Consider the following 25,729-nt stretch of genomic DNA (forward strand, 5'->3'; position numbering starts at 1 on the left):
TGGTACCAGAATTAATATTCTTGTGTGGACCAATCTTTGACAAGACACTGAGATTATGATTACAATTTGCTTTGTGCGGACATTTTAGCCAGTCCACATACAATTTTGAAGCTGTAAACATTTAACTGAGTCACTATAATTGGGTTTCAGCTTGGTTCACAGAGTCCTGGTTAAGGTTAGCCATTTGTTTTGGATGGCTAGGTTTAGGGTGAGAGGCTGGGGAAAGCATTATGACAACGAGAGGTCCGCCTATGGGTAGAGATACAAGTGTGTGTTGGTCAGTGTCCTGTTCTTCAGAACAGAATATATTTTTTGTCCATCTCTATTGATGTCAAATTCATCGTCGGTTAATGAGCACTTAGTCCTGTTCAGGGTTGCTGGCAGTGCTGGAGCCTATCCCAGCAGTCATTGCGCGAGAGGCAGGAATACACTCTGGACAGGTCACCAGTCCATCGCAGGGCACACACGCAATTTTTTTAGAGTTTCCAATTTAGCTAGTGAGCCAGGAAGCAAACCCACAACCTTCTTGCTGCAAGGGGAGAGTGCTAACCACTAGGCTGCGTCATCTGATCGTGTAACAATATTTTCAGTGTTTCGATGACATAAGCATTTCGGCGATTTGGTGGTTTTCATACTGAACAAGGAGTGGCTGAAGTGCTGAGGATGATAACCATTTATGGGCACTGGAGTCATGACTGAAACAAAACTGCAGAACAGTTCATTCTCCAGCCACAGGGATTCACCTATGCAGTGTATTCTAACACTGCACTGTTAGGACCACACCCACATGAGAACCTGCTGGTGAGCCCCCCCCCAACTGGATCTTACAAATGGCCTGTCAGCTGTGAGTCTGAGGCCCCTGTTCTACCGCATCTATCCCCTAACATTCCAGTGTAACAAGACTATATTAAGATCTCCAGTTAGCACTTAACATATTCATTGTGAGAATCCAAAAGTAAGTCACTACTTTACTGGCTGTGAGTTAAGTAATTGTCCAATCCTGCTAATTGGATCAGCTGGTGAAAATCATCCAGACCCAGCAATGTGCTAATTACTTGTTTTGAACATTACGTTATCAATCACAAAAAGGATGCCAAATGACTAGAAATGTAAATCTCCTGGAAACACAGAGTGGCTGTCCTGCAGCGCTCTTTTTCCTTCCCAGCTGGCCAGTCTCAACCTGTGTAAATCACAACACAAGCCGCATCCCCACCCTCTGAGATGCCGATACCACTTGTCTAAATGGGAGGTATTGGGATGAAAAGGCTGGGACAAGTGACACGCCAACTTTACTTAAAAAAAAAAAACCCTCTTCCAGTGGACTTAACTATTAATGACTTCTTTATTCTTATAATTCTTATTCTTTATTATTATTTTACTGCATTGTACAGTATGCTAGTGTTGAATCTGTACATGATATTGCATTTACACTGTGTATACTGTACTGCATATTCCAAAATCCATTTGATCCACTGGAAGCACATCAGGAGATATAAGCAATATTTATCGTCCCAACTCACACTGAAGGAGGAAATATCGTGTGATATATATTGATACATACAACATACATATGCTCACTTCCACTTCCTCATCCAGTTATCGAGCACAAATTGCAAAACTCTCTTTCTGTATGTTGTAGATGAATTCCACTCTCATCGTGCCAGTTTCATGTGTCACCATTAGCATATCCATTACATACACTATTCGCATCTTTACACCAGACAATGCAGAGTGATTGAATTTGATCAAACTCTTTCTGACCCTGCCTTGGTCACATGTGTCCTTATGTACTGCTTTTTCATCGGTCAATTTGTTCTGTTTGTTTCATCACTACTTTTTCCAAAACAGAACATCACAACTGGCTGTTATAAATGGATTGCATGTTGTGTTTTATTAACACCTGATATGGCGAATGCCTGCACCCTGCATTTGTGGTTATTAGATTAGATTGTTGTTCTAGATGGCTGGATGGATGATCCATCAGAAACTGGGATAACTAATCATCAAAGTCAGCTACTACACCTGTCTTTAATCTGACCCATCATTCATGTTCTCCATATGGCTCCTGTGTGACACACACACACACACACACACACACACACACAAAAAGAAATCTGGTTCAAATGCAGCCCAGCGGCAAAGCATCGACGAAAATCCATCATTCTTTGTGACAGCGCAAGAAAAGCCCACTGCAGTGAGAGAACAGAGATGATATGTAAAGCTGAGAGAGGGATAGAATGGCAGTTCTCAACGGGTGAACAGGACTCTATGACGTCCCGGATATCAATCAACCCGACACCCAGTAGAGGAGCAGTCACAGAAAAAAAATTGGCGACATCCTGGCGATTAAAGCGAAGGAACAGAGAGAGAACGTGAACATTCAGCACGGATATCTTTAACTGTCATTTACTCCAGGAAAGCCACAGAAGATCTCTTTGGACTGTTCACCCAGATGGGTTCTGGAGGAGTAGTGAACACAGGCGGGAGCAGCCCATCCAAGGTGATTTAAAGGAGTTGATGATGCTCTCGGGCGGTAAATCTAGGTTAGTGTGCAAAATATCATTGTTGTTATCACCTTGGTTGCTCAGGCACGATAAAACCACGGAGGTATGACAAATCTATAATTTTCTTGGCAGACATCCGAGCCAGAGCCTGATTGGCTGACAGATACTGAAGTGAAACATTATTAAGCTTCAAAGTGGACTTTAACAAGCATGTAAATTTAAACCCCTAAACACTTGTGACAGGATAAAATATCAGCAGCAGCAGAATTTATAACTGCGCTCAAGGCCAGATTCCTGGGCAGCAGTAAAATGGAAGTGTGCGAGACGTTAAGCAGGCAGTGCAGAGAACTTGGCTTCACTTGATACACTATTGCTGTCCGTTTGGCTGAGCAAGAAGCCCTGGAGGGAGTGCCCCTTCCCTGCAAATTAAGCTTTGACATTATCCTGGGAGGGGAAATGCTGCTTGAAGCATTCATATTCCGCTGCCAAATTTGGTTTCTCTCTCTGTTTTCAGGTAATTCTGGATGGCTTCATCTGTAGCGCAGAACTTCTCCAACAGTGGTTTGTAATTAACACGGCGGAGACAGGAAGCTCTCCTTGGTGCCCTTGGGCAATCTGGACCACCTTCTATTTTTGTCATCCATCCAACAGATGAGGAACAGGTCTCTCTGCTGTGCAATTACAAAGACAGAATCAGGAGCACCAGTTACATGTTTTCATTTACTATCGACAGCTACTCGTACCAGCGAGCAGAGATGAGAAGCCTCCCACCAGAGTCCCACAGAGTGAATTACTGAAAGTAAGTACTCTTCGTGGAGTCAAGAGACAATCATACCTCGTGAATTCGGAATCATGATTTTGGACATTTTCTGATTTAGAGTGTTCATGCCTTTGCCTACCCACAAAACAAAGCAAATCGAATAAATATTATGACGCGCGAACAACCTCCCCTGAACTCACTGAGGTCAAGTTGCAGGAATCTATGTCATGTCGCGTTGGGACTGGTTAGCTTGCTGGCTAATGCTACAAAACAAACTTGGCGACCCTCAGCGGAAAATGAAACAACCAATCTGATAGAACAGTTGAATAAAAGTTGTGGCTTTCCTGCATGGAGTTTGCATGTTCCCCGGGTGCGCACAGCTTTGCTCTGGATACTCCAGTTTCCTCCCAGAGTCCAGACATTAAATTGCCTCAAGGTGTGCGTGAGTGTGAATGGTTTGTGTGTGTGCCCTGCGATGGACTGGCGACCAGTCCAAGGTGTATTCTGCCTCTCACCCAATGACCGCTGGGATAGGCCCGAGCACTCAGCGCTACCCTGAACAGGACAGGAGTATGCAGCTGACCTACTTTTTTTTTTTTTTTTTGTCATGATCATCAATGGTGATCGTATAATTGCCCTAGGTAGTTAGCAACGAGTGTTGATTTGCAAACTGAATTTTGAATGGTTTTCTTAAACAGCTGAGGTTCTCAGCTTCCTTTCATCAACAAGCTTTACTTTGAGCTGTTGTTGACTAAAATGGTGGACTGGAAGCCACACCATGTAGTGAATTTATAAATAAACTTGAAATAAACTAGAGACGCGTGAGTACATGTGACAAGCCTCATTTGCATGAGTCTCATGCCAACTGCGTGAGAGCTGGCAGCTCTGCTTTAATATGAACAAAACCACACATGGAGGCACAAAAGCAGAAGGCATAATTCTTTGCCTTGAGTATATTCCTTTTGTGCTCATCTCAATCATCAGCTCGTGGCTTTTTGGCTTCTCATTTAACTCATATATTCTGCAGAAAATCAGCCTTATGCTTTTTCAATTGCTCCTCAAAACTGATAGAAAAAACTGATCGAAAAGCTCGTATTGAAATGAAGTCAGAATTGTCAGGAACCCAACGTAGAAAATATGCTGCATGTACTTGAATATTCCAAGTCAAACTCTGAATTGACTGTGGCATTGTCATACATTATATTTAGCTCCTGTTAAACCAAAAGTGTAACGTGGTTCACAAGATTTGGATTCATTTTGTATTAGGTCCAACTTGAGTTGTATTGATGAAGTAAAGCTGGCAGGCAGTCTGGAAAAATACACTGGCTACGTGCCGTGGGCGGACGAGATCCAGCAAAGATCATTCACGTCTTTTCTTTCCAGAAATCGATGAATCCAACTCAATTAATCTCATGAAATGCTGAGAGACTGCAAAGTTGGAGCTTCGTAAAGTTTTGTCATCGGTTGAATTAATTGTTCTAATTTCAGTCTATGTTTGGCTGTAAACAGTTCTCCCCCGCCAGCTGAGACTCGAAGCGCTCCCGCTGACAGGATGTGGAGATTTCTCTTCGCAGGCTTTATGAGAACATAAGGCTGGAGGAAGAGAAACCCCCATGCCTCCATTAATGCTTCAGATCGATTCCTCTGCTGCCGACTGGAGCAGTGTCATGTGGCGGAAATCCATGGGAATCACTACAAGTCGCTGACGTGTTTGGGTCCGCTCACAGCAGCTCCAACAGCTCCATAGATAAAATGAAGATGAATGCTTACTTTGCTCAGTTTCAGGTTTTAAATGTGCACGCTAAATAAACCAAGTAAATTGTCATTTATGGGAGAAACATTGGAAGTGTTGAAGGGAAAATGACACTAAAAAGCACGTTCACTTTTCCGAACCTGGCAAATGGTGCTTTACGCTCACTAACCTCGAGCCTTTTAATGTCTCATTAAAGAGGACTACATATGGTATCTCACGGTTTTAGTGTTATCTACTGCGTTAGCAAGATGGCACATGTGAAAGAACCATGCCCCTCCATTTCTGAGCGCCCTAGTTCTAAAAATAAGCCTGACAATAGATTGCCCTTACATGATCCGTTCACTTCAAGAAGCTTCATTCATGTGACCAGCAAAGGATCATGGGATTGATGACGCACTGCACCCTGAAAACAGTGCTATCAATGGACTTCACAGAGATGCTCTTTCAACGCGGATCAGTATTATCTTGACAGACATAGATGTGTGCTTTTACCTGAGACAAAACCATAATGTGAAGGCTTTCAGGATTCACAGTGACTGACTAGTGACAATACAACACAACAGCGGTACTGCAGCAAACACACTGAGGGCCACTTTACAGACATGAGGAGCTGCATTACCGGTTTTGTTGGGAACAAAATTATGAAGGCGCTTTTTCATAGACTTTTTCAAAGACTCATCCTGGATCTGAATAGCGAGAGAGTCACTATGCAGACTATTCCACAAACTAAGACACTAACAAACTCATCTTGGGTGACTAGCACTGTGAACTTTATGGCCTCCACACATAAACAATGGTTGGGATAGGAGTGCAGATCCAATTGGGACTGATTGTTGCGCAATCCATTGTGGTAAGTCGGGATGTCTAGAATCATGCAGTTGATAAACAGCATTGTTAGTCTAAGTAGAAGACATTTATGAGAGAAAATCGTAAAATTGGTTCATCCCGAGAAGACAGCGTTGCACAGCCACCTGACAATTTTTCAGCTCCTTCCCTCATAGTCAGCAAAATCTAGATTTAAATTACAATCATGACTTTTTCAGTTTTAATGCCTTGTTTCATATGTTGAGCTTCAATCTGCTCCAAAAAGAACATATGTTTGCATATCTTAATAGAGGACATGGCGGTGGTGTCCCCTCTGCACTGCCTGACTGTGGCCGCTGCTGCTCGGCTTCTCACTCATTCCGTCCTGCATCTCTCTGCTCTGCTGCTTTTCCTTCTCCTCTCTTGGCTGATTTTTGATTGAGATTCATACCCACAGATGGACATTCCATGGTTCTTGCTTCCAATATCGCTGCTATGCGTCCAGCGATCTGTGGTAGTGGGCACAGTTACGAGTCTCACGGCTCCAACAAAGCCGCAGTCGGGATGCAATTAAAGCACGCTACTGCGCCTCTCTTTGAGAAACGAAAACAGACTTCTGTCACTTAAGGCGACGACGACCGGCAGCCTTTTGTTGAAAGAGCAGGCAACCCCGGCACCTGTCATGCAATTGAGATTTAGAGGGATTACAACTTGTGGGGTGCGTGCAAAAAAAGTTTGGCACAAGTAGGTCAACCTATTCAGAATTTTACAGAAAAGGAGACAACTCTTGCCACAAACTTTGCTTTTGTTTATAACGACCTACAGTACATGTTCTGCAAATAATTGGCAACTTAAAAAGCAAATAAAAAAGACGAAACCATATGGAAACAAAAGATGTTTCATCACAATACTTTCTTGTCTGGCACGCACAAGTGCCAGACCCACATGCAGAACAGCGCCTGTGGATTTATGTTGATCATATACAGAGTCATTAGAACGTCTGCGGTACCTTAAGAAACAAAAGCATAAATAATGCGCTTACAACCCTACATCTCAACCGAGAATTGTATTTGGCACCACATTACTAAATAGTGCTTTAAATAGTACACACCACCTGCCTCTTTAACGCGGCTGATCACGACATTTCGCTGCATATTGCTCGACACATCTCACTTCAAAGTGTGAGAACAAAAGCAGGGAAGAGCTGCGTGTACCCAAATGTGAGGGGACACACCACCCATTCCTTTCCTTACTCCAATCTTCCATGCAGCAGATAGGCTTTTTGAGGCATCTCAAAAATGTACATTAAATCAATTTCGAGACAAAGTTATGAATGTATTTGTCCCCAAAGTAGAAATCTCCCGTTAAAGAAAATGTTTCGGGGCAGACCTCAGATAGATAGAAAGATGTGCAAAAAAAAATAAATAAAAGAAAACATCTATTTGAATCTCTAATACCTTTTCATTTTGATTGCTACAATGGAGATGGGCTGTTCCATAGTTATAATAAATGACATAGTAATACAAGTATTAATAAAAATGATAATAACATTCACATATTGCCTTCAATAATGTATGGGAGACAACAATTTGTTAAAAAAGAGTTTCAGCTCCATCCCATTGCCAAGTAGATTGTGCCCCAGACAGTGTGAAACTTTGACATGAAAGAATTTATTAAAATATCTAAAATGCATAAGCAACACATCAGTGGCACCAAACATTTAATTAATGGTGGCTTAAAAAAATGACAAACTTAATCTGCACATAGTTGCCACTCCTGTTATTAATTAAAACTTCTCTGAAGAGGTCAATTAAATTTCACTTTACTATTCGTTATCCTTTACTTAGCGCAACACCAATCCCCAAACACAGCGTTCCTTCTGCCCGTGTGTGACGTGAGTCGACCTACGGAGGGTTAATCCACTCCCCTCCTGAGCAGTAAGTGGGTGTAAGTTCTATGTGCATAGGTGGCCAGCAGAGCGGTGGCGAACCAAGCAGAAGCTTTTCACTGGTCTCCGTAGCGTGTTTGGCCAAGGCTGAGTGGCTGCCAAACAGCCAGAGACGGAGCTGGGATGAATCAGCACTGACAAGGTGAAGCCAGATTCGTGTTCGCCGGCTGACAGCTCAGGTGCTCCGAGAGATGGAGACACAACAGATTACATTTAGGCCACTGCAGAGTGAGGGGGGATAAAGAGAGGAGAGACAATGGGAGAAAAAAAAACAAAAACCTGCAAATAAGCTGCGTGCACGCCCGTGGTAAGGAGTGCTGGCGTGTCGTTTTGTCGGAAAGCTTCCCTCAGGGAAGGCTGGATAAGACCTGGAAATTGCACGGTAAAACAGAGAAAGCGCTAAGTGGTATCTGTCTTTGTGTGACAGCGCTGATGGAGAGTCCGTCAACACACCTGTCAGCCTCCTTTATCATTCAAGAGGCAACTGCCATCCAGACCCTTTGTCACACTATGAACTACTATACAGTAAGGGGTTTGATAGGTGGACGTAGTGGACGGCAACTTGGTGAAGAATTTTTTACTAACTTGACAAACCAGCTTGCTTTGCATGTCAGCTACTTCGAAACAGCCAGTTATACTAATAAAACGTTTTTTCTTCTGCAACAAATAGTTTGGAATTTTAAAAAAAAGTTGAAAGAAGAATAAAAATTAAAAAGGAAAATTCCTAGTACAGTGTTACATTTTAAGTGGAAAAGCTAATAGAATCAGAGACCTCTGAGCAAAAGTCATTGAAAATCCTGATGAAGTCCTTGTTCTGTCTGGAGAAGTCAGAGATCACTATCAAAGATAGTCACTCCCATGGTGTAATGACGTTCAGAAAATGGACTTCTGCATCTTATACTGACAACAAATGTAGCCATCCCATCAGCGTTGCATCTTGACACATTAGGCTTTCAGTTGTAGCACAGTTCGGCATTTGGTGGCATATCCTGACGCCGTTGGCAACGCGACACGTAAACAAAAGAAAAGACGGAGGATGGGGTTACGTTGGCTATTTGATGGCACTCCTTTCGTTCTAGACGTAACAGCGTGTCAACTATTAGGTCCTCAAATGGGCAAACAGACAGCCACATAAGGGGTTATAAAATAGCAACTGACATTCATCTGTAAAGAGAGCTTAGGCAGAGTTAAGACAGTTAGTTCTAAAACTACAGCACCCTCTGGAAGCACACAAGCACACCGTGCCCTCCTGAAATTCACACCACCAGTCAGGGTTTCGCCTGCAGAAAAGCAAGGCAGAGTGGCTCCAGGCAATTTAAAAAGTTGATTGTGGTCTTCCTAAGCGGTCTCAGTCCCACATTTGGCCTTAGGCTCGCAACAATAAAGTGTCAGGGATTACAGTTCCATGGTTGATCAGCATATTCTGCTAAACACACGAGACCTGGCAGCACACAGTTAGGTCAACTATATTTGGGTCTCGCTTCGGCACACACCATTAATCAGAGCCAAGGAGCTGTTTCAGGAGCGGGATTTAAAAAATAAAAAAAATAAAAAAAGAAAGAAAAAGTCTTACAGTACATTCTTCTCAGCTTGAAGACTGAAATATGCAAAATATCATACCTTTTTGTTAATCTCTCTTGTTATCACACAGCAACAAGGAAGATGCACCATCTTACATTTATTTTTTATTATTTAAAATAAAAGACTTGAATTGATTTTATTCATTTTAAATTCAGGCCATGGAACTTTCAGAACCTAGAGGCTACTCTTCTTACAGTTGCAGACTTCACTCCAGAAAAGAATCCTCCAATACTCCAAGGTTGGATGCTACTCTGATGCAAGAGCTCAGCTAAATGATGAAATAAAATTGTAACCAAGTATATGAAGGAGTAAGTAGTTTCATTTGGACTGACTGAATTGGACAGCTTTCCTGATCGGTTGGTTTGCTGACAGCTCACTGCCCATTTTGATTGACAGCGCAAGCTGCAAAAGGCGGAGATATTTAGCGAAAGCGAGAGGTGGTCAATTAACAGCAAAGAAATGCAACTTATCCACCACTCATACAAATATAACTCATTGGTCAGAATCTGACCAGAGGACAGTAATAGAGATTGAGAAGTTTGACACCCACTTCAGAAAGAAAAATGTAAGAGCAACTGAATGTATATTCTACGGCCAAAAATGATCACTCATACATCAACATTGCTCCACAAGAGGCTGCTGGTCTGGTTTGCCAGCCTACGGTGTCACCACCGTGAGACCCATGCACACTGAAGTCACATCCAGGACAGCTCCCGACAATTTTACTGACTATCACCACTGAAAAACACGTGAAAACATATCTATCACCCACTAACCTCAAGGTACAACGACTGAGATCAGCAAAACCCCCTCTTGCAATGACCCTCTGTGATGAGTGTTGCCTTTTATCAGACGTCACTGCCGCAGGATTACCACTGCTGCCTCGTACACAGCAGGGCTAACACCGAACAATTATGCAAGCACCCCATCTGTGAGAAGATGCCAATTAGCTTAAGTCACGTGGTGCAGAAATCGCTTCACTACAACGCGGTACAGATTGAGCTCGTACTATAACAGGCAGCGAGTCTTCCATCAGAAAAGAGTGGCTGTGAATCTTTGTGTGAGCTTGAGCCATTTCTTTTTTTCTCAGTCCATGGCGGGGCACACGTGGACAGACGGACAGTCACACACACACACTCACCTGCGCACGATCGCAGGCCCCTTTATGTTTTTGGACTGTGGAATCAAACCGGTGAGAAACCCACCCACCCATCCAACACCACAATCTTATCACAAAAGACACAAAGTGGCCCTCAACTAGATTTGGACCTGCTGCAGGACCTTGGGATAGCTGTAAAGCCCTAATCGCTCCACTTCCATGCAGCAGCACGATCCATCCACGAACAAGTATGGTCGGCCTGCACGAACCGAGGCTTTGATAACATCAACACACCTTATCAGAGGCAAAAAGCACAAAGACTACATGAACAAAGGAGGCATCGTTGTGATGCCACAAAAGATGTGAAGGAAAGAGTCGACAAAAGGCCTGTAATCATCATCAGAGGGACTGCTCTCCTTACCTTGTGTCCGCCCGTGTTCAGCTTCATAGGCGTAAGGAAAGGGTCAAAGATCATGTGACTGGTCTCGATATTGACCGGGGACTGCCGCTTCCCCACAGAGCACAGGTTCCAGGCCGAGTTTACCAGTCCCCAGAACGACGGCACTGCAACACAAAGGACAGAACATTCAATGGCCAAATATCTGCATCGTATAGATAACATTGCCGACCCTGGCCGCTTTCTTGTCCTTTAATAGCTGCCTGTTTCACTCTTGAAATGAGGTAAATATGATGCACATAAAGAATGGTTCAAGAATGGAAACAATGAAAAAAAAATCATTCATTCATTCATTTTTTTGAATGACGTTAATACACATCAATGGGTGAAGGCTTACGGATGCTTTAAATGAATTATAAGTATCATAAAAACTACTGAACAGTTTTGAAGACACGGACCAAAGACAGTAGAGCAGATCAAGACAACCACTCAGACTCCCCTTCCATGACCCATTTTTGGTGATGTATCAAGAAGAGAACCACTGGTTCTGTCCACAGATCTTCATCTATGTGGAAGATAGATGCGTAGAATAGATAGGCAATGTCACACTGGGATTCTTGAGGTGCAGAGGGCAAACCTAATCTCTTCAGACGTTTTGCAATACGGCTCTATGAATGAAGGAGCTATTAGAGGAGAGGCAGCAGCGGAGTCAGCCCATGATTAGATCTCACATTACTGTATGGCTGACAGGACATGCGGCCCGCCACAGTGAGAGGACGTCGCCAGCTTAAGTGTGACAAGCCTCTGTGTCACTCTCTTACACAACACTATGCCGACAGAATTGGATTTTACAGCAGGGTCCGAAGCGCAAGCTAATCATATCCACTCAGTAGCCAGTGTCTTTCTCTCATGAATATCAGCAGAATTGAAAAGAAGTCTGTATTGAATTGGGATGTACTGGACAGAAGTCACCCACAAATGATAGATGATGCAATGTGCGATTCACTCTCAAAGAAAAACTATACCATTATCTACTGGAAAAATAACAAGAGTCATCTTTGTACTTCTGAGGCCGTCGATATAAGGACTGAACAGTAACCATGTTGTTACTGCACACTTGAAACACAGCATGAATCGTATTGACACACTCATTATTGACAAGCTGGACACTGTCGGAGGAGGAAAGAAAATCACACATTCAGAAGAAGTGTTCCTCAACCTGATCATGTTCATCCTCATAGAAACTCTGCTGGAGGAAGCGTTACATTACTGGTGCATCATTCGTGCACATATCTCTTCCAGTTGCCTGGCAGGGCTTACAGAGTGGCAGCGGCTTTTTGTCTGATTCAAGACTGACTCAGAGTCAGAGCCTACTTCTGCCAATGAATGAGGCCTAGTCCACAGCTGAGGGGTGAAATGAGCTTCCATTAACATCAATATTGTGGAAAAGTCATTGTACTTTAACCGCAAACTCAAAACAAGGTATGCACTCTCCATAACTAGTGTTGCTTTTCATCACTGTACCAAAATGTGAGACAAAATAAAAACGCTGTGCATGTGACAATAGCTAATGTAGTGTTGTTTGTACTGTACTGTACTTGTACTGTATAGTAAAAAGCGAGACTAAATGTGGTTTAGAAAATGAAAATGAAAATTATAAAATATCTCTCCATTTTCATTGCTCAAAACAAGATGATAAGTTCATCTCACTTCCGACACACACCACCCTCTTTACTCGACGCACAACACTCGATGCTGTACTCGAGGCAATAGCCAACGTCATGTCGGACTCTCTACCACAGTGCTGTACATCATGGCTACACTTTAGTTGTAATCAGTTCAGCAAGTCGTGGTGAGGATAATTTCTTATTTTGTTGCTGTGTCATTTGTTATTAAAGGACTCTTAGTGTAACAGGTGTCATGCATGTTTATTTCCATTGTTTACCTGGGTTGACAAAGCCTTAATAGAGACGGCGATGTAGGTTTTTGGAAGAAAACACCACAAACAAAGCAGTAAATTCGCAACACAATCAAATAGCTAAGAAATTACAGTGTGGAAGCGCAGCTTAAATGCACTTCCATCCGGGTGCCTTCCAGGCGTCTTATATTTATTCTGTTGAACTATTATGTTCCATTTTACCAAGCAGGTCTGTGATTGAAGTGTCTATGTTTCTTCTACACCACTAGGTCCTTCTGTATAATTTGTGTCTCAGCAAAGTACACTAGGAATAAGACCAACATTGTTTAGACTTCTGGTTGACTGGAGTAAAGAGAGTATGCTCAAGATTCAAATGAAAATGACAGCTAAAACAAAAACCAGAAGAGGCCATCAAAAACAACACAATCAGTAACATACATGTCTTGGATTGTCAGAGTACAACACACAACAGTCCCAGCTGAACAATGTTGGTTGGCTTTGAGTGATTTTCTCAAAGACATAGCATGAAACACAAACATCAAACTCCATAAGCAGGAGCCCGGCAAATGCAAAGCCCAACATCGCCATGTTGCTGGCTTGCCAAAGAAACATGCAGCTGTCTTTCCAACTCATATGACCAGTTTGACCATCCCAGTGGCGTCATTCCAACCCGTGGTCCGTGTTTCACTCTGGCTCAGGGAAGCACAGAAGAATGGTCTTTTCAGTCTGACAACACATGGATGGTGATTACATTAAAAGTTATGGGATGAACAGAAGCAGTTTGATGATTCTGAAAGTCACATAAGGCGAACGGGGGTGTGTGTGTGTGTGTGTGTGTGTGTGTCATTCACACTATCTGCTCCCTCACTGATTAGTGCAAAGTGGCTGCACCTGCTCAAATCCGCACACCTGAGCGTGAACAGCTCATTGACCACACGGTGCTGGAGCGTGTCATATATATGTTTTTGTTCCTGTGTTGTCCTGCTCACTTCCTTCCGCCAGAACATCTGCTCAATAGGCAGTTTGTCAACTCTGACTGATGATCAGCACAGCCATGTGCGTTTTTCACTCAAAAGTTCACTGTGTTTTCTTTCTCGTGTTCTTATGTAACAGCGGTGATTATGTTCAGGTGGAGTGTTTGCATCCCTGTTGGAGCACACTTCAAAGAGTAAAGCATTTGAATTGTTTCGAAGCCGACGTCAAAACTTGAGCATCTTGCTAGCAAATGACTCACTTAGGAACCTCACAGAACTGCAGCAAAACTGCTACTTCAGCCTTTGGAGTCTTTTAAGATACATGTATTTACAGTTTAGAACCTTTTCCAATTGGCTATGTCGCAGAGTAATGGCCATCATAAAGTGTCAGCAGATGTGTAGCATATTCACTTGCTTAATGTGCCATGGCATTCCAACCCCACTATTATATTTGAAGTCTAGAAACTTAATTTTAATTTTACAACCCAAATGTCACTGTATAATTACAGTGTGCAGCCATTGTTTACACAACAATAGCTGAGGACCATCCTTCTCCCATATTCTCAATTATGTGACAATTTTGTAACTTTGCATTCAGATGTTGTTGTTGTTTCCAGATTCAGATTCATCACGCCTGGTCACGCCTCGTCCTCCTTCATCACATCCATCAAGCTCAACTGTTGTCTTCCTCTCCTTCACTTCGAACATCCTTCCAACATGTTTGCTGTTTCTCCTCTTCGCGAGTCCAGACTACCTCAGTCCAACCATGGCTCATTCCAGTTACTGCTAGAAGTTAGATGTCCAAGCTTGGTAAGACGTCACAGGTGAGTTCAGTGTGTTCCAGTTGTTGAGCTGTTCTCTAGCGTGTGTTGTCCCAATATAAGCAACTTCTTGATAAGTACGCGCTCATTTACAACAACAAGAAAACATCTTTGTTGGGGGAAGACATCTTCAATTGCAGACAGTGGGTGGTGAGAATTCTGTCACCTTCCAAGTGGGACATCCAACGTTGTGTGACATCATCTGGGGGATGATGTCTCCTCTGCACTGGGGAAGAACCGGAGCGCGCCAGCAGACCATACATTACGGCAGGTCTCACTGGTCTAAAGACCCTCCCTTTCTCTCTAGCGCCTCCCTGTGTGCAGTGCCTTCTTTGACTTGCTCCAACTGTTTATTACTCTAAATCTGCTATAATGAAAATTAGAGCACAATATTGCATATGACCTGTGGGATCTACATTTATAAATCCGATTTCATGAATGGGCATTCATGGACGCTGCACAGCTTGCCTCTGAAGACTGCGGCACAGGTCATTGAACCTAAACTTTACAAGGTGACACTTTTGTTGAAGGCAGTCCTAAAGGTAAGTAGGTGTGTGACTTTTAAAATGCAAGTTTAGTCTGCAAATGGGGGATCATCGCTCCCCAGCTAATATACCAACCCAGATAATCCAGTTAAAAGCTCAGTCAATCCTTGTAATTCAATATATATAAAATAAAGTGCTATATTTGAAGTGTTTTCTGCTCTTGTGTTGTCCGACTAATTGTGAGATTCTCTAGCTCGATCTGGCTCTTCCTCCAGACTTGCTATTTTTAATGACACCCACCCAAAAAAAAGTGGCCTGACCAGTGAACTGCGAGGTTTGACCGACATACTGACAGACTCCCGTGGTGGTGAACTTTCTGTCGTACAGGACTGTACTAAAAGCCTCAAATAATGCAGAATTGATGAGCAGAGGAGGAAAGGCTGTTTGGATCGGGGCTGCTGGTTTTTGGAGTGTTACTCTCCTCAAGCACTAATCCACCATAAAGGAACAAAACTTGTTTGTGATTCTGTTGCCCTAAGGGTCCAACCACTGCTTTTTTTGTGGAAGATATGCTTTTTGTGGCTGCAGTGGTTAACAAGCTTCAGCTCTTGCTGGACTGATTTGAATGAAGCGCCAGAGACGGGAGTTTGCAGTCCCAAGTCCCAAGTCTTTATATTATTAATCATTGACTCTAGTGTCCTATTGTTACCTGCTTTGTTTCCATTTCATCGAGAATTTCAAGTATTGCTAGGGTCTCATCAGGTCTCTCTCACTACAATACTGATAATATGGTCACAATATTTTGTCCACAATAATGATATTACCATTTCATCCACGATACATTTTTAATAAATTCTCACTGCACTGAATCCTTCTCAAAAGAAATACAAAACATTGTCAACATTACATGACTGACAAAGAAGTAAAACAAATTATATACTGCACAGTGGCTGTTCTTTCCACCCACAGACCACATTTTCATGCCACCTATTCTGATCACATGCAATTCAACCCTGTGACCAGGGGTGGCGCTGTGAGCTTGAGTCCATCGGTTGTTCAACTGAATTGTCACTTCAGCAACAAGTGCAGCAATATCGATATTTCACGTTTTAGGTCAGACGTGTGTGAGCCGCAACGTGATTATCAAGTGGCTAACAGCTCTGCTACGTTAGGTTTCGATAACCATAAACACCAGATGACCAACACGTGTATTCGCCTGTCATCTATCACTAAATTCTTCTCTATGTTCTTTTGAAACCCCCTTTTCTAAAGCGTACACTACGCTGTATTGCCTCCAATGTGAAGCAGCAACATGAAGTATCACCGTTCAGAATTGCAGTAGGTTTTGTGATAATGCTTTCAGAATGGCCGCATGTTAATCTCTCAGTCTCAAAGGGCCCGACGAAATGTCGTGATATATTGGCATTTTAGCCCACAATGCAATGCGTTTTCTCTACTCTGTGACATCACCCTTTGGTGCCCTATTGTGAGAAATTTATAAAAAATGGATTTTTGAGACTTGAGGTCTATTGTAGTTGTAACGCATACATTCAACTGTGTGGTTCAACAGAGTTGATTGCATTACAAAGTCTCACCACTAGATGGGAGGAATTCTAACACACTAACTTAACTGAGAGTGAGAGTTAACTGAGACTGACACTGTCTTTGAGTCCCAAGATCTACTGATACAGCAGCCCATATGTGGTTTTGCACATGTGGTGATATTGCTGTCCACAAGGGGGATCACACACATATCAGAGACAGATCCTCCTGTAGATATGAAACTACTTCTCCATTGACCCAAGATATTATGTGACCCTTTTCCATTGCAAGTTCCAATCCTGCTCCACACAGTCTGACGGGATCTATGATGGTTCTCACTAGTGGATTTCACCAGACTGAGATTCATGCTTGTGCTAAATCACACCTATATAAATGAGTCGTAAAGGTCTGATATATGGAAGGACTACAGCTAGAGGTTTTCATGCTTCCCAAGTGAGATGTCGGTTTTTTTTAACTAATAAAAACAAATCTTAAAAACACTCATATTTATTATACAGAGTCTTAAACAGTTGTACTGTCATGCCCTCGTGTACTGTACAAGTACATACTGCATGATGAGCAAAGTTTGAAAAACCAAAAAACAACAGGTGCATGGACACTATTGAACTTGAATCCTGCAGAAGGAATCTATCAGAGGCTTGGCTTGGCCTCCTAATTGTACACATAATTATTGCCCATTGTCAGAATATGAAATGCGACTACAGCGCCAAGAGATATCAGTCCTTGCCGGCGGTGTCTGGAGCAGCTCGGTCAATAATCCACACAGACCCTCCTCTCGCATCAATACTCCTATATTTCACTTAGGCTGCTGGCTAGCATTAGAGCCACTTTGAAAGGAAAGTGCCTCTAATGCTTATTGGCAAGCTGTAAAAGTGGGCAGAGATATACGGCGTGGCCTTTCGCAGACATTGACAAACAGACGATGAGAGCAGATGCGCTGGTGTGGAAATCAAAAGGGCAAAAAGCAAAAAAAAGGAGGCGTCTTGTGTCATCTAGCATCATTAAGAAACAGTCGTGAGGAAACATGAGTTGCATGCAGGATCATCAAAGCAGGTCCTTGCTTTCTTTCTCTTCGCTCACCTTGCTTCATTAGTGTTTTCTATATTAAGTGGCTGCATTGTTGACTTCCAAAAATAATAGCTCACACTAAGAACACAACTCTGGAGAGGAGAATCGGGGGCATTGCACACACTAGCTCTCATTTCAACGGAATGCATTGGCTCCCTCTTACGTTAACAAATGATTTTTAGATTATTTTACAAAGATTTAAAGAGCTCAACTTATTGACATGATGTGCTTCCACCTTAAGATTCTTCAACATCCTTCAGGTGTGTCCCAGTCATCCTTTTTTCTTGTAGTGAATTATATTGGCTGCCTTGTCATCTCTGTCTTTGGGAACCCGAAACCTTGTTCACATTTAAATAAAACTGATTATTATATTGTGGTAAGAAAATTCTCATGAGATAAAAATACATGGAATCAAAAGTAGGTAATGGGATTGGAAATAGCCCATAAGTAACAGAATAAACAGCGTGAAAATATAATAGGGCAGTATAAAAAAATGAATAAAATGAGGAAAGATAACCAAACTTCAATGAGAAACATGAAGAGATGGTCAAACAGGAAATTTAAATAATTGAAATCATAGTTAAAAATTGGTCACAAGCTGATTTAGCATAAAAAAATCTGGATGGTTTCTGTGGGGATTTTTTTTTAGGATTGAAAATGTACGGTAAAATAAGCATGACAAAAGAGATCTGCCTTCAAAAGAGCAGGTCATGACTGTTTGAACAGCCACATCAGCATGAAACTCCAACACCAGCACACAGATTCATCACCTAACTGCTTTGCCTGGTGGGAGCTGTGCGCCGACAGTTCAGGTTTAAGGTGAGGCATCAACCGCAGGACTAAGAAGATGCTCGCTGGACAATGAGGTTCAACCGTATTTACTTCTGCTGCGGATTATCTCACTCAAGTACCTTTAAATTCACATTACAAACAGCAACTTGTATTCTTGTCAGGTAGGACAACTTTGTGTTACAATGCAATGGCAAAACAACTTGACTGATCCTTCTCCTGTTACTTCTCGGTCAAGCGGTTCAAACAAATATTAACACAGTGATAGAGTCTGAGTCTGCTCATCTGGAACTGTCACACCCCGGCATTAAATACAACAAAAGCCTGTGGACACCATGTCACGGACACAGCTGTAGATATTAAATTACCCCAAGGTAAATGCACAGATGTGTGTAAAAAGCCTGCAGAGGTGTCACTTTTAAAAAGATGCAGAGACAAGTGTGATGGATTATCGTCATTCCGCCAACTGGACATCAGTGAAAAGCAATACTTTCCAGAGAAAATTGGCATAAATGCAAATAAATGCACCCGCTGTCTCCTCCCTAGGAGCTCCGGTCTCCGATGCATCCTGCACATGAATGACTTGGATGTACATCAACAAACCAATAAAAAAAAATGAGGCGCCCCGCTTCGTAACTGCTGATGCGCAGCAAGAGTCAGAGAACAAGCGGTGAAGCTGGGGAATTAATGCTTACTTAAGCAGGTAAGAGGAACACCATCTTAATGATAATGAATGTCTCAGGGAGGCGGTGAATGAGCTGTCACTGTGGACCAGCTCTCAATTCCAGATGCCGCATGTTACACCTTGTTTACTCACCAAATGTCACTTTGATAGAGCATTTATACTTAAACTCTGCCAAGGGCCGCGATAGACCACGTTATTAAAAAAAAAAAAAAAAAAAGTGGTTCAAGGCTGCTGGTTTTCAAAGGAATGGAATGCTACAGACGAAGATGGATGTGAGATTACTCATTCATGAATTCTGAAAGTTGAGACTCCACTGTTTCTTGTTTTCTTCGGCTGCACAACGAATTTCGAGAACAGACTGACGGACTTGGAGATGTCAGTGTCTGATGTTCTCTCCAGCTCACAGAGTTTGGCCGGTATGGGAGCAGTTGTGTCAATGGCGTCAATGTGCTGTACTTACGACCGGGATCGGTTCCGACCAACCGGTTGTAAGTCGGGTTGGAAGCAAGTCGAATGCCAAATACCCGACGCGAGGGTTACAGGTGAGAGCCGTGTGAGCGTGAGATGCTGGCATACTGTGCTGCCGTAACTGTCGTATGGGTTGCCGGGCTGCTATGTGCTGTGTTGCCAGACATTGAAAAATAAATAAATAAAAAGCATCTGCTGACAGTGGACATAAGTCAGCCCTAAGTGTGGGTGGACGTAAGTCGAGCAGGTCCTAAGTTGTATGTTGCTTGTATCTATTGCTTTTTTGTGGCTTTGTGCTTTTATGACTGAAGCGCAGCATCATTTGGGGTGCTGTATATACAAGGAGGATTCAAAAAATGTTGAGCCTCGCACATTTTTTCCGCCTGAATAGTACAAGGCAACACACCTGATGTTCACAAATGTCTGGTGGCTGCAGTTGTTCACTCACTGCACTTTGTGGAAGAGACATACCGCTACAACTCACCAGCCCACACCAGTCGAGTTGTGATGGAAGCTGTGCGCCAGTGTGGCTACCATCTCCTCCCTCCCTCCCCCAGCGACTTCCACCTCTCTCCCAGGCTGGATAAACATTTGTTAAGGGCCTCATATAATTTGCTAACTTATTGTGATATTATTATTTCATATTCTTAACACCCATTGCTACCATTTTAAATAGTTTAGAACTTTCACTTGCAAGTTTGGAAACACAGTTTTAAATACTATTACATTACAAAAGAACTGCCAACTTAGCAGTTGCTTTAACTGGAGCTATCCCTATTTAGCGATCCGGAGAAATATCTGAGTTGTGAAGATGAATTTGCCGACAGTGGCTTATGTGCCTGTCCAGCACAGCGCACAGGTCTTCTTAGCACAGGCCAGGGCAAGGCACAATAAACATGCCAGTCAAGTTAACTCCTCCAGTCCTGTTGTTAATGGTCCTGCATATATACTCTGGCGGCTGACAGAGGCTCTGGCTCCCAGGGGTGGAATAACAATTGTGTGTTGGATTGTGGAGAACAGACGGCGAAGAAGGAGGTGGAGAATGACTCCAAAGAGGGATGAGAGGGGAACATTTTTCTCCTGACTCGGGTGTTTTGCGAGCAGATACATTATGTGCTATGAAGGCGTGGGACGTGTTCAGAGGAAGTCCACACTCAGAGGCTCTGTGGATGTGTAATAAAGGATTGTCTCATAAGTCATTTTTCCACAGCAGATCAGAGTTTTATAGGCTGAAATCACACCAAGTTGTGTGGCTATTTTTGAACTCACATTTTCACTGATGCTGGAAAGGGTGCTCACTTTTTTGGTTCCTCAGGAGTAAGTCAGGCAGAGGTTCTGTTAAGCTTACGCCTACAAATGAACCAAATTCAGATTTAGATTTGAAACCTAAAAATGTGAATATGAACTGTTCACTCATACAGTAAATGGCCGACTTTACATGATGTATCTACTTGCTATTTTCAATCCAATCATGTGGCATTTCAGAGTGATCAAATTATCTGCTGAAAAATAACTGATTGATCAATGTCCAGTCGGAAACCTGAAGAGAACTTTCCATTTCTCAGAGGGATTAACAAAGTAGTTTTTTCCTGTCTGCCCAGGACGAGGGAAAATGATTTTCAAATGCATTGAAAGGAAGTCAAATCTAACCATTAGCATTAACTGAGCTATCAGGCGTGCCAGGATTGGTTTGGTTTAGCGCCTCCCATGTTAATGTCAAGCAGCACGCCTCAGTGCGCAGCTCCAATTTCATTATTAAAACAGATATGACCAAAAAGTTCAGTGGGTTTATTGTGGTAGTGGGCATTGTTGGTGACGGTGGATGTGCAGTAGAGCCATCAGCCCTTCTTCAGAAGGGCTCTTAAACCATGCTCTGGTGTTGTGCGACTGCAGCATTTCTCGCTCTCTCACCTCGCAACGCTTCTCCAAAGAGACGTTTTAATGCAGTACAGACATTTTCTTTAGACTTTGCTTAAATCAGCAGTGCGCTGAACCAAAACAGGCAGGATCATCACGCTAAATGAACAACTTGTTCTAATTGGTGTTCTTAAACACACAATTAGCCTTCCGCCTCAAAAACAGACAAGAGAGTGTCGCTCATTTACTCCGTTAATTACACTCAGATATTTGAGGGTAGACGGCGCCTGAAAACAGCTCCACGCAAGCATATACCCCCAGGAGAAGCCCATCCAGTTAAGACATAAAAGCTTGCAACGAAAAATAAGTGATAATTACCTGACAGATCTCGCTCTGCCCTGGGAATGCCTGGGTTGTTCCGGCAAGTCGCACCACTTATACAATAGTGTATTCAGATCTCATTCGCTGTTCTCTGTGACACTGAGAAATAGAGTCGAAACTTGACTTCCACCAACGGTAGATTTGTCACACTGACCGCTGTGAAATAACTTATTGCTTATTTCTGGATTTATTTATTCATTTTCCGTATTTAAGTTATGTGCTCGGTAGTGAAACCAGTGCTTGGTGCATACTTGTGCTCTACCAAAACAGATGTGGCTTTGGCTGCAGGGATCAGTAAAGAACGCTGCACGACAAAAAGACATTTTAAAGCCCAAAGTGATGGCTTTCTTATGAGATGGCTAACCAGAAGTCTTGAGATTCTGACAGCACCAGCAGCTCATCCCAGGGCCGCACCAGAGAGACAACTCCTTTTCGTGGGAGAAACAACAGCACTAGTATGTTGGGACCTTTTATATGCACTGACATGAATAACTTTCATCCTGGACTGTCCAGGGACTAGAGAACGGGTTAATTGCCGAGCATACAGCCAGCGTACACCTCCGGCAAGACCTCTACTGCTTGTTTGTGGATGGCAGCTCCACCCCCAACACCAACAGAGCTGTCTCAGTGGAAAACACCCGGTTTGCTGTGCCTCCAAATACAAGACTCTCTTACGGTACTGGTGGTGCGGTCACAATACGCGTGAGTAGACGGGAGTTTCCATGAGCTGCGGATCAGCTGGAAATGTGTTGATAGTTTTTCCTTTTCAAAGCAGCAGAGGAACAATTGCTCTAATACCTCTGCGCCAACATAACAGCCCTGTACGTGAGCTGATCTACTGTCTTTATGAGATCATTCATGAAAGATATGACGCAACGTTTGAGTGCAACACATCAAAAGTGGACCATCGTCAGAACCCGACAAGGTGGAGCAGAAATTCCTGCCTCTGGGCCGAGGGTCTGAGTCCCGAGTCAAAATCAATGTGAGCTCAGCAACTTGCCTGCCAGATCGCTCCACTTTTTCTTCCCTCTCTCCCTCTGCTCATCTCTTTCATTCTGTTCTTTCTTCCGTCCTTCAGTGTTGCTCTCCCTGCTGCACTCTCCTTCCGATCTCCATCACACCCTCATGCATTACATTTTTCATAATGAAAATACAAGGGGGGTGACCCACATTACACGCCTGTTCATATGTTCATGAATTTCATTAATGCATTGACTTGTTTCTCTTGTCTCACATATACAGTTAAAAAAAACTTGAAGTGAAACAACTGTTGGATGAAATCATCCGTATGTTTGTGCATAACCATGTGCAGACTGAAAATACTTTGAGAATGCAGAGGATGAATCCTCCCAGCATGTTACCACCTTCTGCTTTGTCACACTGTGTCTCCGCTGTTGCACATTCTGAAACAGAACATATACTGTTGCTTATCTCCAGCGCCGAGGTGTCAACATTTATCTACGCACACACTTTTCTTGAGCAGTAAAAAGGAGCTTTCATTCTCCCGGATGATTCCATACCGCTTGGCTGACAGATTGGCTCCCAGAAGGACTTGCCTCACATTGCAATCTCAAATGCCAATAGGGGCATTACTCTTTATCCCACACATGGGTGATATTCATCTGCTGCCCGCCAGCAAAATCCCCACTAAAACAAAAGGTTGCATCCAAAAATCAATGTAATGGTAGGGAGGTGTTAATGAATGCTGATAGGAGTGCAACAGTGTGTCTGAGCCGAGGTAAAGTCGATGTAAATGCCATCAAATGAATGGCTGGATGAGACATTTTTGACGGGGAGGTATTTTGGTCAGTAAAATGTGGCATCCTGTGAGGTTTCTTTCATTAGTAAGAATCGTTTGGTGTCTGTCTTGTAAATACCCTGCCGCCCAACTCATCATTCTCTGACGAAAAGAGGGCTGATTCAGGGCTGAGAAATACTGATCACTTATCCACACAATTTGGTACTAAAAACCATGCTCACGATAAGACTTCACATCCCACGATAAATGCAAGGTGAGACCACGGTCAGCGGGGTCTCCAGCTCCACTCAGTGTGACAGCCAACACCAACACAGACCAGTGTGGAGAGTCTGGAGGACCTTTATTTACGATCACAGTTTCTGTGTTAACGCAAGAAACTCTTCATCATGTCCAAACATACATACTCTGGGTTTCCCACAGCGCTGCCAAGCAAAAATGACTCCCAGCCTGAACTACATTCCCCCGAAGAAAATGGCAACAACACAACAACAGATGTTGATCTTTTGCCAGCTGCAACAAAGCTACAAACACTTTGAAGAATTCACTGTCTAACCGCAGTCATAATTTAACTCCAAAATAAAACTGGCAAGGTTTTACAAGAGACATCAAATATAGAAATACCCCAGTCACAACAAGTTAGGGATATTGTGAGGTCATACATCCAGTGTTTGTCACACTTCGGATAGGAGATAGGGAGGCAATGGTATTAAGGTGACAGACACATCTCATTTAGTGTTTTCCACCTAATAGTCTCACTGTAAACAGTGCACCTTAAAAAGTGGGGTAATAGCAAAGAATACAAAAAGACAACCCTTTTCAATGTGGCATCATGTTAACATTCTGGGTGTATAAAAATCTGGTATTGTCACTGAGTCATCAATCAAACAGTTATGAACACATGACATCACTTGACGGACGAGCAGCGCCACCTGACCATAGCACGCCTTCATGTTGGTGGTCTGCAGTCAGATGTTGCCTATGTGTTGTGTCTCAAAGTGTTACCAGTAGACTTGTAGCAAGACAAAGAACAACAGGCAGTGTTTGTGACAGACCCAGGGGTGGAGCCCCATAAGCGATACCTAAGGACATAAGCACTCAGACACCGCAATGCAACTCCCACACAGCTGCAGTTTACAAGAAGTAAGAGGTGCCCTGGTACCTATACAAGCTGTTCGTACTTAACCACTGACTTAACCCTTTTGGCTTCCATGCCAGATGACCGTTGCAGTTGACTCCACGTCACATGGTTACAAGACCATGTGACCTGGACAGTGCAGCATGGGAGGGGACTATTAACTTATTTCATTTAAATTCAGACCAAATAAGAAAAGCTCATCATGTAAAATGCAGTATCCTGGACTTATTGCGAGTAGTACAGTTATTCAGATGGCCTTTCAACACAAACACTATTTGTTGATGTTGGTCCACTACTGAAAAGGACTATTTCACCCATACCTAGCGGACATCAACTTGAATTTACCAGGGCTTTGTATTTCCATTTTGGTTGCAGCATGACGCTGAGACTCCCTCCACTCTCCAATTCAATCGCTTTATTGTGGTCCAGTAGCCTTCATCGCAATCATGTCAAAGCGTGTCCACGAGTGTTGATGTAGGTCCTCTGTCCCAGAGAGAGTCGGTGAGGGTTAATCCCTGCTTCTCCCTGGTTTACTGTCTGTCTGGTTCCACGTCCCAGTCCACACAGACGAAAAAGGAAGATGATTAAAACACACAGTGGCGTAGACTTCTTGGTCTCATGGGTCAAACGGTACCGTCACTTGAAGAAACTAAATGAGAAAAGCCAGAGTTTGAAACTGAATTAATAAGGAGGATGAAGACATTGGCTGTGTTATTCGAGCCGGTTCTATGTAAATTTGGAAGTGTTGCCGTGTCCCAGAGGTGACTCGAAGATGACTAATTAAATTTCCTCTTGCATTAGATTATGTAGATTTTCAACAATATTAAAATCCAAAGACACAAAGACACGCTCGGATAAATAGAGATGCTTCAGAGAACAAGACTCATAAAGGGGAAAAGCAACACACCAAATGTAAATATAAATATCTTGAATCCTCGTTGATATGCATCTTATGGTAAAGTGACAGTGGACAGCCTTTT

The 25,729-nt window shown here is 43.0% G+C and overlaps 1 protein-coding gene across 1 annotated transcript in view; it reads right to left on the reverse strand.

Moving 5' to 3' along the window:
- ca10a (carbonic anhydrase Xa) overlaps window positions 1-25,729 on the reverse strand; it is a 195,095-nt gene that overhangs the window by 90,604 nt on the left and 78,762 nt on the right. Inside the window, exon 3 of the mRNA XM_053864723.1 lies at window positions 10,871-11,013. Coding sequence (XP_053720698.1) covers window positions 10,871-11,013 — 143 coding nt within the window. The remainder of the gene's footprint in view (window positions 1-10,870; window positions 11,014-25,729) is intronic.

This window comes from Synchiropus splendidus, chromosome 5 (genome assembly GCF_027744825.2).
Source record: "Synchiropus splendidus isolate RoL2022-P1 chromosome 5, RoL_Sspl_1.0, whole genome shotgun sequence".
Taxonomy (NCBI): Eukaryota; Metazoa; Chordata; class Actinopteri; order Syngnathiformes; family Callionymidae; genus Synchiropus; species Synchiropus splendidus.